General features: G+C 38.0%; 1 protein-coding gene across 1 annotated transcript in view; it reads right to left on the bottom strand.

Moving 5' to 3' along the window:
- RAPGEF5 (Rap guanine nucleotide exchange factor 5) overlaps positions 1–14,715 on the bottom strand; it is a 154,848-nt gene that overhangs the window by 112,554 nt on the left and 27,579 nt on the right. The window contains exons 2-6 of the mRNA XM_079302279.1: positions 13,659–13,709; positions 12,434–12,540; positions 11,301–11,422; positions 9,911–10,079; positions 4,703–4,769 (exon numbers count right to left, since the gene is read on the bottom strand). Of these exons, the coding sequence (XP_079158405.1) occupies positions 4,703–4,769; positions 9,911–10,079; positions 11,301–11,422; positions 12,434–12,540; positions 13,659–13,709 (516 nt within the window). The remainder of the gene's footprint in view (positions 1–4,702; positions 4,770–9,910; positions 10,080–11,300; positions 11,423–12,433; positions 12,541–13,658; positions 13,710–14,715) is intronic.

The raw sequence follows: 14,715 nt of genomic DNA, 5'->3' as shown, positions 1-14,715 counted from the left end.
ACAACACCATGACTTTTCATGGCTACACTTCTCAGACCCTCTCGATGCCTTAATTCTGGTCTATTGTCACATGTTATTGACAGCAAGAAGCATTTCACTGATGTCTCATCATTATCTTTTAGCATTTAATAAATACATTATACTAAGATTATCCTTAAGAGACTCTACAACCTGAAACAATTGCAAATGTATCACATAACCCAATCAAACATTCAAGAAATGCAAATCTCTCCATGGCTGCAAAGAAAAACCAATCTAGTCAGAAGACAAGGCAGCAATGTGGCAGCTGTATTTGCAGTATTACTTTGCTTATAAGGTGGCACCTCTTAGGTTTGAAAAATAGTGCTAAAATCAGGGCTAATTAAAAGGCTGGGTTTCTGTATTTTGTGTTTGTCAAGCTAAATATCTCAGTCTGCTGGCCACGAATGCAGCTGGTTTTTTACTTAACTTGAGCAAAACCCTTCAGATAAAGCAGGAGGAAAATATGTTTCTCTGGTGTTAGCAGTAAGCAAAAGTTCCTTCATCAAAGGGTTCCTTCAGGATAATTGGAGCTCCCTCTCATAGGATTCACTTCAGTCACAAAGAATTGGTACTGCTGAGCATCCTTCTGGATTTGATTGGTGTCCCTAGATTTCATAATCCATTTGCTTTTGTCATTTTAGCATAAATACACTTGACATCCCTGCTGGACATGCAATTCCTCTGCATCATAACACCGATGGAAATCCATGTAGAACATTCATTTCTCACTGCACACACATGCTACCCATTATCATACTCCCTCCTAATAGGATTTCAGTTACTGCCTGTTTGACAAATCAATAGTTGCACATCACATTGAAGATGATAATGCAGACACAAAATAAAATATATAAACAGGAACTATGCCTACCATATTGACATATTAAATTTAAAAAAATGTTTTATACATATAGCTTGTTGCTACAAAGCTAACACTATCCAAATAGTATCCCATTTGAGTAGCACTGCAAATGCCAAAACTGATTCAGTCTAAATGCCAGTACACCACACAATATTTACAGAAGTATTTTTAAAGTCTGAAAGAGAACATTTTGTGTGTCATATTAGTTGGCATGCTACCACATCTCAATCAGTTTTCTTTCTGCAATATACAAGAGTATGCATAGAAAGTGATACCCAGGTATATTTCTGCTTGATTAAGTACAAATGGCTCATTTATATGGTCAATCTTTTCTTCAAAGAACAGAGAATTTTAAAAAGTACTGCTCATCTCTTATCACAATCTTATTGTTTTGTCACAGTGGACATAACTGCATCTAGCAGACAGTGCACAACACCTTTTTTCCTTTTCTGCCCATAGTAGTTTTTTGTGAGACAGTATTCTAGATGCCATTGTGCCAAGCAGGACTTCAAACCTAGAGAGAAAATGCCAATCCTTACAGAATCTCAAAATGAAACTCTTCAACAGAAGACTCTAAACAGCAGGGTTTTGAAAAAGAGTAAGAGTCTAGTTCACATTTTTGCCTCTTGAGTTAAAATAGCTTGATGGGCTCTAAATAAACACAATACTGTCTGATGCCTTAAAGTACCAGAAAACTATTTTCCAGATACACCTCATTAACATCCTGATATTTTCTTCTGTTTCATCACAAGGTAAGGTAAAAAAGCTTTGCAGTGGAAAAACTCATAACTATCCTACTGAGTTCTGCTTTTAGCACACAAAATACTGAATGTGAAGCTGCTCTTCAGGCACGACATGGGATGCATGACAGCTCTGGAATGCTTTTTTAAACCCATGAGTAACCACTGCATTTTTTAAAAAATTCATGACCAAAAAGATTATCTGATCTAAATGTATTTCTAATGGCATTTTGCACTGCATGCCTTTAGAATTTAGATTTGATGGTTTTGTTGGTGCCTCATGTAATGGAGCATATGATATAAGCACATAATTTGATAGGTTAAAAGAGGGATTTATATTTTAGGCACCCAGATTCCTCCAACGTTGCTTGGGTTGGATCCTCACAACCAGTGAAGGTTTGAAAATTTAGAATGGAATCCCCTGAAAAAAAAAAAGCTGACACAAACTTTCTTCTGACCTGAAAAAAATGTTTTGCTCCATGAAAAGCAAAAAGAAAAGTAGAAGAGACAGCAGTGGGATTTGTGACTCCAATTAAAAAGTCAACTCTAATCTTCGACTGTTTTAGTGCTGGGCTGGAAGTAGGAATGATTTTGTGGGTTTTTCCACACCTCTGAAATACTGGTGTGCAGAGTATCATAAGCAGGATTTTCAATTATGAATTCTTCAAAGAAGAATGGTTTACTTTTGTACAAAATACATAAACATTCAAGGAATCAAAAAGCCAGTGTGAACACATTTCCAGTAATAGCTAATAACTTCCCTTTCAGTTTCCAGCTCCTGCTTACAAAAAAAAAAAAAGAGAACCTAGATACTGGATAGCTCAGCCCTCTACTGAATGGTGTGAGCTGAGGTTTCAAACCCTTCTGGGACTTAAAAAGACTTTCCATAATATTGCAGTCAGTATTTTAAGTCCCAATCTACTACATGGAGAAAAAGCAATATTCTGGAGGGATAAACAGGTAAAGTTCATCTACAGGTGTTAAATATTGGAGGATTCTGCTCTGATCTTGTGCCTTTTCCCCAGGGGTACTAGAAAATCATTACAGAGGCACTACAAAGTTCTGTGGAAAATCAGAAAATGCAGGAGAAAAGATCAGATTCTTGACATCACCATGGCAATAGATGAGTCTCAAGCCATCTGGAGATGGAACTGCCCAATTTTTCTTTAGCTTGTTAGCTACAGTAATGGTTCATTTCAGAAAACCTTGTCCATTTGCCCTACTGCTGAAATTACTCAGGATGTAGTTCACAGGTTTGACCCTGCAGATGTGAAACTCTCTGAACTCACTGCCAATTAGGTGTTTAAGAATATGCATGTTACTCAAGTGCATCCAGCAACTGCTAGATTCAGTTCTTAAACTCAAAAGGTCACTTTGTTTTGTTAAGCGGGTCACCTTTTTTTAACTGACAAAACCCCTTAGTTTTTGAAAAAAATGCAACTTTGCAGAAAGTCTTTCACAGTTTTCTATTTCTGCTCTGTATGGTAACAAAAATGGATGATATTAAGGTTCTGAGTCACCTTTCATTTTCAGTTGAGAAAAAAAGTAGAGAAAAGAAGGAATTTGAATATTGAGACAATAAACAATACATTAAAACACAGCATTTGCTTATGCAATACAGTTTAAAATACTGATGCATAAAGTTGAATATACAGAATCTCTGGCTTTCCAAACACATTAACTAATTCCATGTTTTGATGATAGCATGACTTAGGTGCAGTGTTCACAGAACTGTACAATCACAGACTGGCAGAGGTAGGAAAGAACCTCTGGAGATCATCTGATCCAAACCTCTGCTGAAAGCCATGGCCAGCTAGAGCCTGTCCATCAAGCATTTGTACACATCAGTACTTCTGTTCTGCACAGCTTCTGTTCTCCAAACTCCATCCTCACTTCTGTCAGACTCTTCTTGTAAGTCATGTACTCCATTCCCCAACCATCTCCATGGTCATTCACACACACCCCAGGACATCCTTGTCTCTTGTACTGAGAGTTCAGAACTGGACCCAACTCCACATCTGGCACACAGTGCTGAGGAGAGTGGAATGATCCTGCCTTAGCCTAAGGACAATGCTCAGGAAGCATTTGCTTTCTTTGCCACAAGGGCATGTTTCTAGTTCAACCTGCTGTCTACCAGGAGCCCCAGGTCCTTTCCTGCAAAGCTGCTTTTCAGTCAATCCCCAGACTGTATAGAATCATGAGGTTATCTCTCCCAAATGCAGGATATTGCACTGCCCTTCGTTGACTTGAGATTCCTGTTGGCCAATCTCTCCAGGCTGTCAAAGCCCCTCTAAGTGGCAGCACAAGCACAGAGTCACAGAATTATTTTGGTTGGAAAAGACCTGTAAGATCATCAGGTCCAGCTGTTAACCCAGCACTGCCAAGGCCACACTAAATCATGTCCCCAAGTGCCACATCCACACATATTTGAAATACCTCCAGGGATTGTGACGAACCATTCCTCCCAGTGTCACATTGCTTGCCAGTTTTCTGAGGGTGCACTCTGTGCTATCAAACAGATTACATTAAATTGAGTCAGTCTAGCTTAACTTTCTGAAGTCCTGCCTGTCTGCTTCTTAGAACAGTGATCTCACAAGATAAACAAGATGCACCAAAGTCTAGAATGGACAGAATAAGCTATTGTATATTATAGTGAAGTTTACTGGGGCTAAACATAGTTGGGAAGCTCAGGTTACCCAGGTGGGTCTCCCCAGAAATTTATGATAATCTACACAACATCTGCTGAAGACTTTTCTCTCCTTTTGTCTCCCATCAATGACCCAAGAGGGTCTGAGTGTAAAGCACATTGCACAAAAGGCACCTCCAAGTGGGTATCTTCTGGGCCATGAATATAATCTATTACAAGAGCAGGCTGCTGCAGTCCTTGCTTGGGTTGATTTTAACAGCTTTGGAATTGAACACTGAGACCTCAATAAAGCTCTCTCCTTCCAGAGACTAAAAAAACCAGTCTTCATATACAAACATCTCTTCACGTAGACTAAGTCTTTAATTTGAAATGATCCAAAACATGACAATATTTCAAACATGATCAGTTCAAACGTTGATGAAATGACCTTACCGCAGAAGTGAGACGAGCAAGAATTTCAGCATTGGTTTCTGCTGTATCTTCGATTTTTTGATCGGGCCTTGAAAAATAAAAATAAGATTTTATTATTTCTTTCATTCTGTTTCAACATCTTTTGATTCCTGGAAAGTAAGGAGCTGTGTAGCCACAGGCACTAACGTGAAAGGGCCTTTGAGATTCCACATCAAAATGAGGACTGCAACACGACAATAATTAATCATGTCAGTAATGACAGAGTACACCCTTTGTCCCTTGCTGTCAAGAACTCTTTTGATCCGACCAACCTGAAGCAATGAGAGATTTCTTCAGCTATAAAAATATGATAAAGAACTGAAAAATGCAGGACCCTTCAGAGCAGAGTTGCTTATTTGACTGCATATTTTGCTGTGCTAAGAGCATACTCTGTGAACAAAGACTTTTCTATCTGCCCATCATCCAGCTTTGCTAAGGTGTGGAGTGGCACCTATGGAATACAACACCATGTAGGTGAAAACAGACAACATCAAAATAATTTTGTGACGTGTGAAATTTGATATTCAGAAAAAAAATAACTGAAAGTGAAAACAATATATTTAAGAAGCCATAAATAACCAAACTAAAGCAATGGCTGAGAACAATATTTGGTTGTCTTGACAGTAACTCACAAGAAAGAGATTTAAGAGACTCAAAAGTGAGAACCCTCCTAGAAACTGTCCCAGAAGACTGGCACATGTGGAAATAGCCGCACAAAAATGGACAGTTCAGAATAAGACTGTGTTTTTCTTTAAAAAATCTAATTCCCATCACTGAAATATCTGTAAGCTTTTCACAAGCTTTATTGACAATCAGAAGCATTATACCAATATAATTGGGTTATAACTACAGGAAGAAGTAAAAGGAAATGCCCTTGAGATCTTTACTTTTCATGGTATTCAAAAAACATGCCAGCAAGCTGAACAGACACACAAAACTGCAGCTGCTGTAATAAACAGAAATCCCAGGTATTAGCAGAAGCTTCTGTCTTTGACTAAATTATTTCATTGCTTATATGCCTTGATATCCTCAGGGAGAGAGCTTGCAACACATCTGGAATATGCAGCTGGTGCATTGTAGTTCTTACATCCCATGTCCAAAAATTTCATTCCCTAATTGAAAAATTAAGGTCAGAAAGCACAGAATGACACATGCATTCATTTTGGGGCAAGCAAATTCAGATTAAAATCACAGTTGTTTTCACAACTGCCTTTCCTATTCAAAGAAAATGTGATTTAGCATTTTAAGTACTATAAGCAGCCCAAAAGAAATAAATTAATGCATTTTCATTTACAGAGACTGATTTATTCACGTTTTCTCTTTATAATTTGGAATGAGATTAAAATAACTGAACTCTTTAGATGTTTCTCTACCCATCTCTTCTGTTCTGATCTCTTAGAACCAGGCTAGGACTTGATTCTTCTAAATTGGAGGCAGAAAATAGCAGCTCAGTAGCTCTATAAACCCAAAACAGCACATAGCATAGTTAGCTCCTTCTTGGGCCTTTATCACTTCATTCTCTATTTAAAAACACTCCCAGTATTCATCTGCATATGAGCATCAAATGCCTCTGAAATCATGAACTAAAAGTTAGAGTCAGCTCTTCAGGATCAGAGAGGAAAGATGTGCTATGACACCTGTGGAAAAAAGCAACAATTGTCAATATTTTCAAAGGTGGACAGCTAGGACCTAGTGAGTCTGGTACCAAACAGGAGCTACAAAGCTCAGGCCAATTAGTGCTTGTACAGTTCAGTGATCTGTGGGCTCAGTCTGCTCAGCAGAGCAAGATGCAGGGATGCTCATCCCAGATCTGCAAGCAGGCAAGTCAGATTCCATACAATACCTGAGAGCTGTTTGTGCTCAACAAAAGCTTTCCAGGAACTCCATAAGGCAGTAACTAAATCAATATCTCATCCTGGTTATTTGCATGAAAACCAAATTACTTTTAAGAATTGTTACTTTTCTGATATCAATAAAATGCTAATTGTTTCAGGACAGAAGACAGAGAATATAGTGCAACACTCCTGAAAATAAAAAGCAATGTAAGATTAAGAAAAAAAACTCTGCTAACATACCTTCATTAATTTTTAAAAGTATTATGGGATACATTTCAACAGCCTCAGCTACCGAGTGCACTCTTGAAATGTTCACTGAGTCTACCAGTGGTTCTGGGAATTGTTCTAAACACACCCATTTACAAAGAAGAAAATAGAAGCTCACCAGGATTAAACACCTGATACAACACCATTGCAGTAACTGGGAAAGAATTCAGGAGGCATTGAATAAGAGCCTAAGTGATTGCTCAAGGTTGTAAGAGAGACCATGGCACAGCTTTCGATCCAGTTTTTTTGTCCCCAGGCTATTGCAATACTCTCTTTTTTTTCTACTCAAGTAGAATGACTGTGATTTAACACTGGGCATTTAATGACCAAGAAGCCTCTTCATTTGTCCCATCTAAGTGACAACATTTACAGGGTCTGAATCCTGTGGAATAAACACATTGGCCTTCTGGTTAGTGCAAGCTGCTGAAAATCTGGTACATCCTGACTCATTTTCTGTGGTGAATTGCCACCAGTGTTATGTTGAATGTAAGGAATTTACAAGGCCAACAGGAAGCATTTATTCAGAAATCATAAGCACATCTCAGACTTCAGAACAGTATTTTCATTGCAGAGTTTCCTATCGTAATCTGGTAAAACAACTAAAACTGAGCAGGAACAAGTACAAATCCACACAGCAAGTCAAATCTGAGCTATGTTTATTTAACAGGGTTTCCAGAATAGCTGCTGAAGGAAGTCCCCAGAGCTGCTACTGCCTACTCAGGTCTACAGAGTCCTTCTGGGAGAGCAGAGCCCTGGTACTCCAGAGACCACTCCACTGGTGCACTCAGCAGCCCAGGCAAGCACAAGGCTGCTGCCCACAGCCGCAGAGGAGACAGAGGTCATCTGGCCTCTGGGACCACCAGGAGACATCCAATGTTCCCTCTGGTGCACAAGCAGGCAGCTGCTTCTGATCTCACCAAAAGCAGGGAATTAATGAAGTAAGCGTTTCTCTGTCCCTATGTACGTATGGAGTTAATGCAGCCAATATAGATTGTGAGAAAAGCTCAGACAGAAAAATGAGTATAAAAATATTAAATTGTTTTAAAAATCCTAAGCTTCTAATGGTATGCAAAACAGCTTATGTATTCAAGGAAAGACAAGCCCTGCAGGGAGAGGTTTTTAGAATTGCCCTCTTTCCAGTATATGGCTTTATTTAACTGGGTCAGACAACTTCAACAAACATCTCACCACACCTGTTCCCTTTCTGACTGTGGTTTAGCAGTTTATTATTTGCATCAAGTATGAAGAATTTTGAACCTGGAAAAGTCTCCTTCTGCTTTAATATCACATTCCCTTGAGGGTATACTATTATTTAAAATTCAATTCCTGCAGTATATACTTTTTCAAAAAGCACCCTCATGAACTGACAGGTAAAAGCTCAAGAAAACAATTTTTCAGTGACAATATTCCCAAAAGGAATCCAGCTTCAGCTCAAATTTGAATAATGTGAGCAGGAAGGAGCTGGAAATGTACATTAATGAATAATTGTTCAATTCATGTGACAGGGATCATCTTCCACTGGAAATGACAGTTGCACTGAAATGATAAAACTGCAAAGCAGATTGTAAACTTGAACCTAAAAAGCCTTCAATCCATTTTCCTACCCAGCATCCTTCATGTAAAACATCAATATGACCTATCTGTTCTGTCCTTTTGATTCAAATCCCTTGAACAAGTAGACACAAACCATGAAAAGGGGTCTGATTTACAGGGATGAGAAAAATCCCAATTCCCACTAAAATCAAGATCAAAATGCCCTGATATTTAAGGGACAGACAAACTGTTTAGCACCAGACTTGGCTGGAAGACAGTAATTTCTATTTGCAAAAACAGTCAAAGGTTTTCTCCCATGTGAGTCAGCTGCTTAGAAGATCATATTCAGTCCTGCTGCTCCAGCCAGCTTGTGACTTGCCTGCACTCACTCAAGGTGATCAAACAAATGCTTTTTGAAGGGAATCTCCACTCCAGAACTGCCAATATTTGATTGGTGAGGGCAGCCAGCAATAGGGAGTGGAATCAAGTTTCTGTCCTGAACTATGCAGAGAAACTACTGAGGTTTTTTCCTACCAGCTCAACATGTCTCAATTTAAGAATCTGGGCTTGAGACAGCTGCTTACAGGATCTTTGGATTTTGTGCTCCTTTAAAATATTTCTACTGGACATTCATCTTTGAGAATGAGCATTTTAATAAGCTAATACCTAGAGAAGAAAAGTACATATAGAAGAAAGCTTTGTCTTTGGCATCAACGAAAATAAATTGTAGCACTCCAAGAGTAATAGTTCTCCAAAGTGTTGGGTTTGAGGATCATTGTGGTAGGGACAATGAAAGAATTTAACTCAGTTTGTCTGTTCAGGCCAACTCCTGCAGATTTACTAAAGCATAAATGGTCATGAGTTTCCAGAGCTCTCACTAACACCTTTTTTCTCTATTTTGGCCTATCACTGTGGAACAAATAACTGTGTTTTCCTTCTATCCACTCTAAACAGGCAACCTTAGAGCACAGACACATGAACACAGAGAGTATCATAACATCCAATAGTCAGGTGAAAGGCGAGACATATAGAAAGCAAAACTCTTATAAGGCATACTCTGAAAAAGGAATAATAATGTGAGTTTACAGAGTCCTGGCAAAAATACACTAGAAAATTAAAATCAAATTACTTAAGGTACCACATTTCCACCCATCTTGTCAATCCATCTGAAAGCTGATCCTGACACATCACAAGGGCATCTGATCAGCCAGTCAATCAGCACCAGAGCATCCCTGTTGACAAATTCATGCCAAACCTCCAAATGTAAGAGGAGACCAAAAAAAAAAAATCACATACCCAGGTAATACAGCAAACTAGAGGCAGAAAGCTGGTGCCTAAAAACTGTAATATGTCCAAGACTCCTAGTCAAGTGCTTCCATTTTTCTACCCATACTGACCACCTCAAATGAAAAGCACATCTCTACAAGAACTGTCAACCCCCAAAAGAAAGGTGCCTCATTTGCAAGGTGATTTGGGGGTGAACAGTGTCATGATAAGGCCAGACACTTACAAAATAGTCAGTAGAAGCTGCAAACAGCTGAATATGCACACTTACAGATTGCACATGTCAATCCTGGGAGGAGACAGTGGCAGTAGTTGAAGTAGGAGCTTTACTCCATTCTTCCATGCTTCTTCCTTCTCAAATTCACAGAAAAGGTAGGTACACTCATCTGCTGAGAACTGGTAGAAGGCATGACTGTCTTGAAAATAGAGTTGTCTGTCCACTGTCAGAAAAAATAGTATTAGATTCTCTTTAAACCTTCACCATGTAAAGATTCCTACAATATTCTATACTACACTTGCTCTTAATGCTGAGTTGTACCATCACACAGGGAAAAAGGATTGAATACTCAGCACAGAAACAATCCTGACCTCTCAATTTAATTCAGTGCATCCAAACAGGAAAACCCCAAAACCTCAATTTAAAGATCTCCAGGATCCTGGAATTCAAGCATTAGTTAAGACTGATGAATTAGTTCAGGCTTAGGGAATAAAAACCTTCCTCTTTTTTTTTTTTTTTTTTGTTAGATTTCTGAGTCTCAGTTTACATTGTTTTTCAAACTGTTTTCACTAATGGTCAGGCACTAGTAAACAAAGTTCAGTACTGAGGATGCAGCCCATCATTATTCCAGATTCTCCTCAAATTCAGGACTACTCAATTTGTAGATCAGACCTGGATAAGAAGATGTATTAGTTGTTTTCCCTGAAAAAAATGGGATTTTATGGGGAATAAAGGACAGAGTCCAAAGCCAAAAGCACAAGCTCCTGCAACAAGTAATTTAGCCCTGGCTGAGGCTGCATGATCAGACATGCTGTCAGTTTAGTTGAAGAAAACCTTAAGGTGTCCATATGCAGAAATTTTCCACAACTCCTCACCTTTTCACAAGAAAGAGGTTAAGTGTTTAGCACAGACCCCAGGGTGGGATATGATATGAATTGAGCTATATAACTAGTCCCAGCCTCAAAGTAAAACCCATAAGATACCCAGAGGAAGATGCTGGATCATCTCTCAAACCATTGTAATTAAAAATTATGGAAAACAGAGAGTGAAAGAAAATCATTAATAGCTACAGAAGTCATCTGGTAAAGCCATGATCTGCAGCCACTAAACAGCTGTTGTCTTGTGAGAAACCCAAAATAGCTTGCAGGGAAAAAAAAAAAAAAGGCTGGAAAAGACACGCACTCTGTCTGCAACTTGATAATAGGCAATTACAGTTGCAAAAGCAAAAGAACAAAACTGCCAAAACCAAGGGAATGATCTTTAGTATTTATGAAATGAAAGGTCACAGAAGTCTCCCAAAAAGATAGTGGAATAAAGAACTGGCAAGAAAATTGGATCAATCTGTGCTTTATATCTCTCCCTCTTCTGTTCAAAACCTCAATTCTTGCCCTATGCAGGAGAAAGGCACAGCCTTCCTGACACTGGAAGTACTGGCAGCACTGACCTGACAATATAATGCCCATATCCAGGAGGAGCTGCCACACCCCAACAGCTGTTGATCTGCACTTGACAAAAGGGCACTGCTCCAAAAGCCAGTCCACGAGTTCTGATCCAACACAACTTCTCCTGAAAACAAGAAAAACATCACTTCTTAAACTACAGCAATGTTACAACATTATTTTATAATAGAGAGCTATTTTTAAAGTTGTCAAAACTCAGCCTTTTTGTCCAGCAAACTTTTTGTCTCAATTCCAGATTTTTGTAAACCTATTCATTTCAAGGGAAGAAATTACACTGGCAAGCCTCAGGTGATACCTCTAGCTATAATGAAGGAACTTATTGTAGATGAGCAAGTTCCCTTGCAAACCTGATTCATGCAGCATACTTTGCAATATGTAGCATTTTTATCAATTTGTGCTGTGTACAGTTCATCCAAAGATGCACAAGAGATAAATAAAATCCATGTTTTGGCCTCAGGATTGTATTTCCTTTTAGAGCATAGGCATAATCAGTACAGCTAAACAATATGTGTAAGTGCTGCTCTAGAATATACTTAATCTTTCATATTATCAGTAAATGTGTATATTTAAATAATAATTAAAAGTAGTGGATTGTCCTTAAACACAAGTGTGAATGAGTGGTGCTATAACAGAGAGCTGCACATTTTAGTGTAATTGAAAACAGGAGAAAGCATTTATGCTATGATGCAACACAAATGGAAAATCACTCCATTACAGAAATATTCCATAAATTACATGCAGAAATCACTGTGTCAATAAATCTTGGAATCCAATTAAGCTCTTTCATAACTTCAAACCAGGGCTGAAATTAATACTCTTTCTTTTCAACAAAATAACTGACAAACATTATTGTATATGAAAATCATAAGTAATTGAATAAATGGATATACAATCAGGCCACTGCTCTGACAACTGATATTGTAATGTAAGAAAATGTAATGTAAAAAAAGATATTAGGTTGCATAAGACTTTAAAGAATATTTTAAAGAAAACATTTTCAATTTTTAGTGACATACGCAGAATCTCTCACTCAGAATTCACTCTCTTGTCAAATCAGGGCATAGGTAAATGAAAATAAAACTCTTAAAGTTGATTAAAATAAATTATTTTGATTTACCTGCAAATGCCAGTAAGGTACACCCTGTCTTTAATCAGGTCAGAAGCTTGTAGAGTAAAAATATTCCTGAGAGCTCTCCCAGCACAGGAAGAACTTTCTCCATAAATCTGAATGAAAAGAGAAATTGAAAACTGTAACAAACAGAGATTTATTCCTGCTGTAATAAATTGCCTTGCCACTGTCCACTCCCTCCCTTTGAGCCTTCTTCCCAGGTAAATGACAAGCAAGCACTCAGTCCCATGGGAAATGCAGCACAGCTTCTGCCTGTTGTATCAGGGGGTGCAGGTGCCCCACAAGCTGGGGGGAAACCTTGACTCTGGATTTGCTGGCCTAGGAAAGGACAGCTATTATCCATCAGCTTTACCTTTGAATAACAGACAAGTCAAATGAAAACACATGTTATTTTAGCAAAGCAGAGACATATGAACTACTGCAAAATCACACAGATACAGTTGAAAGGAAATATAATTTCCTATGTATTTGAGCTAAATAATTTATTCCAAGCCTAATACACACTGAAAGACCATTTCATAGTCTTTTCTTTCTGTTCAGAACCTTTGGAGGTTTCCTATGACAGCTGTAGATCAGTTCTCCCATGCATTGCCAGGAGGATATGGTCTTTCAGAATGGACACACCTCTGATTTCCCCACACCTGATTTCTACCCTGCACCTCAAGGCTGCAGATTTGTCTGGCAAAACAGAACCCAGCTCAGTCTTCCATAAAACCATGTTCCACCCAGACTTTGTGTACCACTTTTTACTGAAGAATTTACCTTGGGCTTCTATTGTGGTGTTTCCTCACTGTCCCAGCAAAGCACACCATCTGACACAAAGAACTAACTTGATGCTGTTTGGTTTCATCTTTTTGTTTGTTTGCTTCCTATGTTTAGGAACTTTTTAAGGCATATAGAATAGACCTGTGACAGCAAAGTCTTGTGAAATGCAAACCAGAGTTCTCAAATACTGTAAAAGTAAGCTAAACAATGGCAATCATTTAAGTCACTGAGAAGCAAGTGCACATTGGAATTAACAACAATTCAGTTTGCAAACTCAGTAATAGAAGGATGCGATTTGTAACACACACACACACAAAAATGATAATTTCTTAACTGGATTTAACTGCCCGTCACATTCACAAGTGTCTTCAAAGAGGTTGAACTGAAACAGAAGCATTCCTTGCATGTTGTTTGATGAAATAGAATTAAAAAGAAGCTTCACAAGTACCTTATTTGCAGGAGTTTCCAAATATGGATTTGAAATTCTTCTGGACAGAGTCTGTAAGATAATTTGGTAGACTGTTAGCTTTTTTAAGGTTTTTGCATGAAAAAAAAAAAAAAAAAAAAAAAAAAAGAGTTGCAATCTAGTCTTTTAGCTATTGAAATCTATATAAAAAGAATTTATCAAATAATCTGAATAGTCTAACATATCAAACAAGTCTCCAAACAATAATTGTTTCACACCAGGAAAAATATTTGGCAAACTCAATTCTTTGGTTTTTATTCTTGATCTGGAAAAGCAGATGAACAATGAGAGGGAAAAGCTTATAGATAACACACAATTATTGGCTCAAGACAGATCAAAAATGACAGTGAAAAAACTCAAGATAAACCTAAAAATGCTGGGTGAAAAGGCAGTATCATGAGCTTAACATTGAAATCAGCATGTACTAGAGAGAGAAAATGTAACTAATGTAGATCAGCGTTATTTCTGCCATGCCACATGTTGCACTGGTAACAGCATCTCAAGAAAAGAATGCTCCAATGTTAGAGGGGATTCAGACAATTACAGCAGTAGGAATAACAAAGGATTTGGATAAATTTTAATGTGAGAAAAGACAGAAAAGGCTGTGACTATTTACCTTATAAAGAAGAGATTACAAGAGACATGATGCAATAATACAATATGGCACAAAGAAAAGACAGTTTTTCTGTACTCTGCTTTATATTACATGAGAATAATTGATCACTCAATGAAATTAGAGAGGATTCATATTTGAGGAGACAGAAAGGAAAATCACAAATAACTCTTCACTGCAGGGAAATGCAAATGCCAAAATCTTACCACTGATCAATAAAGACTGGGTTTTAAAATTATAAAATTCACAGTGAACCAGAACTCTGAAAGGCAGAGACAGGATAAACATTTCCACAGGAATCAGGTTATCCCACTCTTATTCACCATGCTCTTCCCATATCTTGTCACTATTAGAAGACAAGGTATTGTCTACACTGATGCTTACTTGCAGCTTATCTCTTACTACAGGTCACATGAGACACAAATA

Source organism: Erithacus rubecula, assembly GCF_903797595.1.
Source record: "Erithacus rubecula genome assembly, chromosome: 3".
In the NCBI taxonomy this organism is placed as follows: Eukaryota; Metazoa; Chordata; class Aves; order Passeriformes; family Muscicapidae; genus Erithacus; species Erithacus rubecula.
The sequence above is the reverse complement of the archived record's forward strand: the minus strand, read 5'-3'. Positions and strand labels throughout refer to the sequence as shown.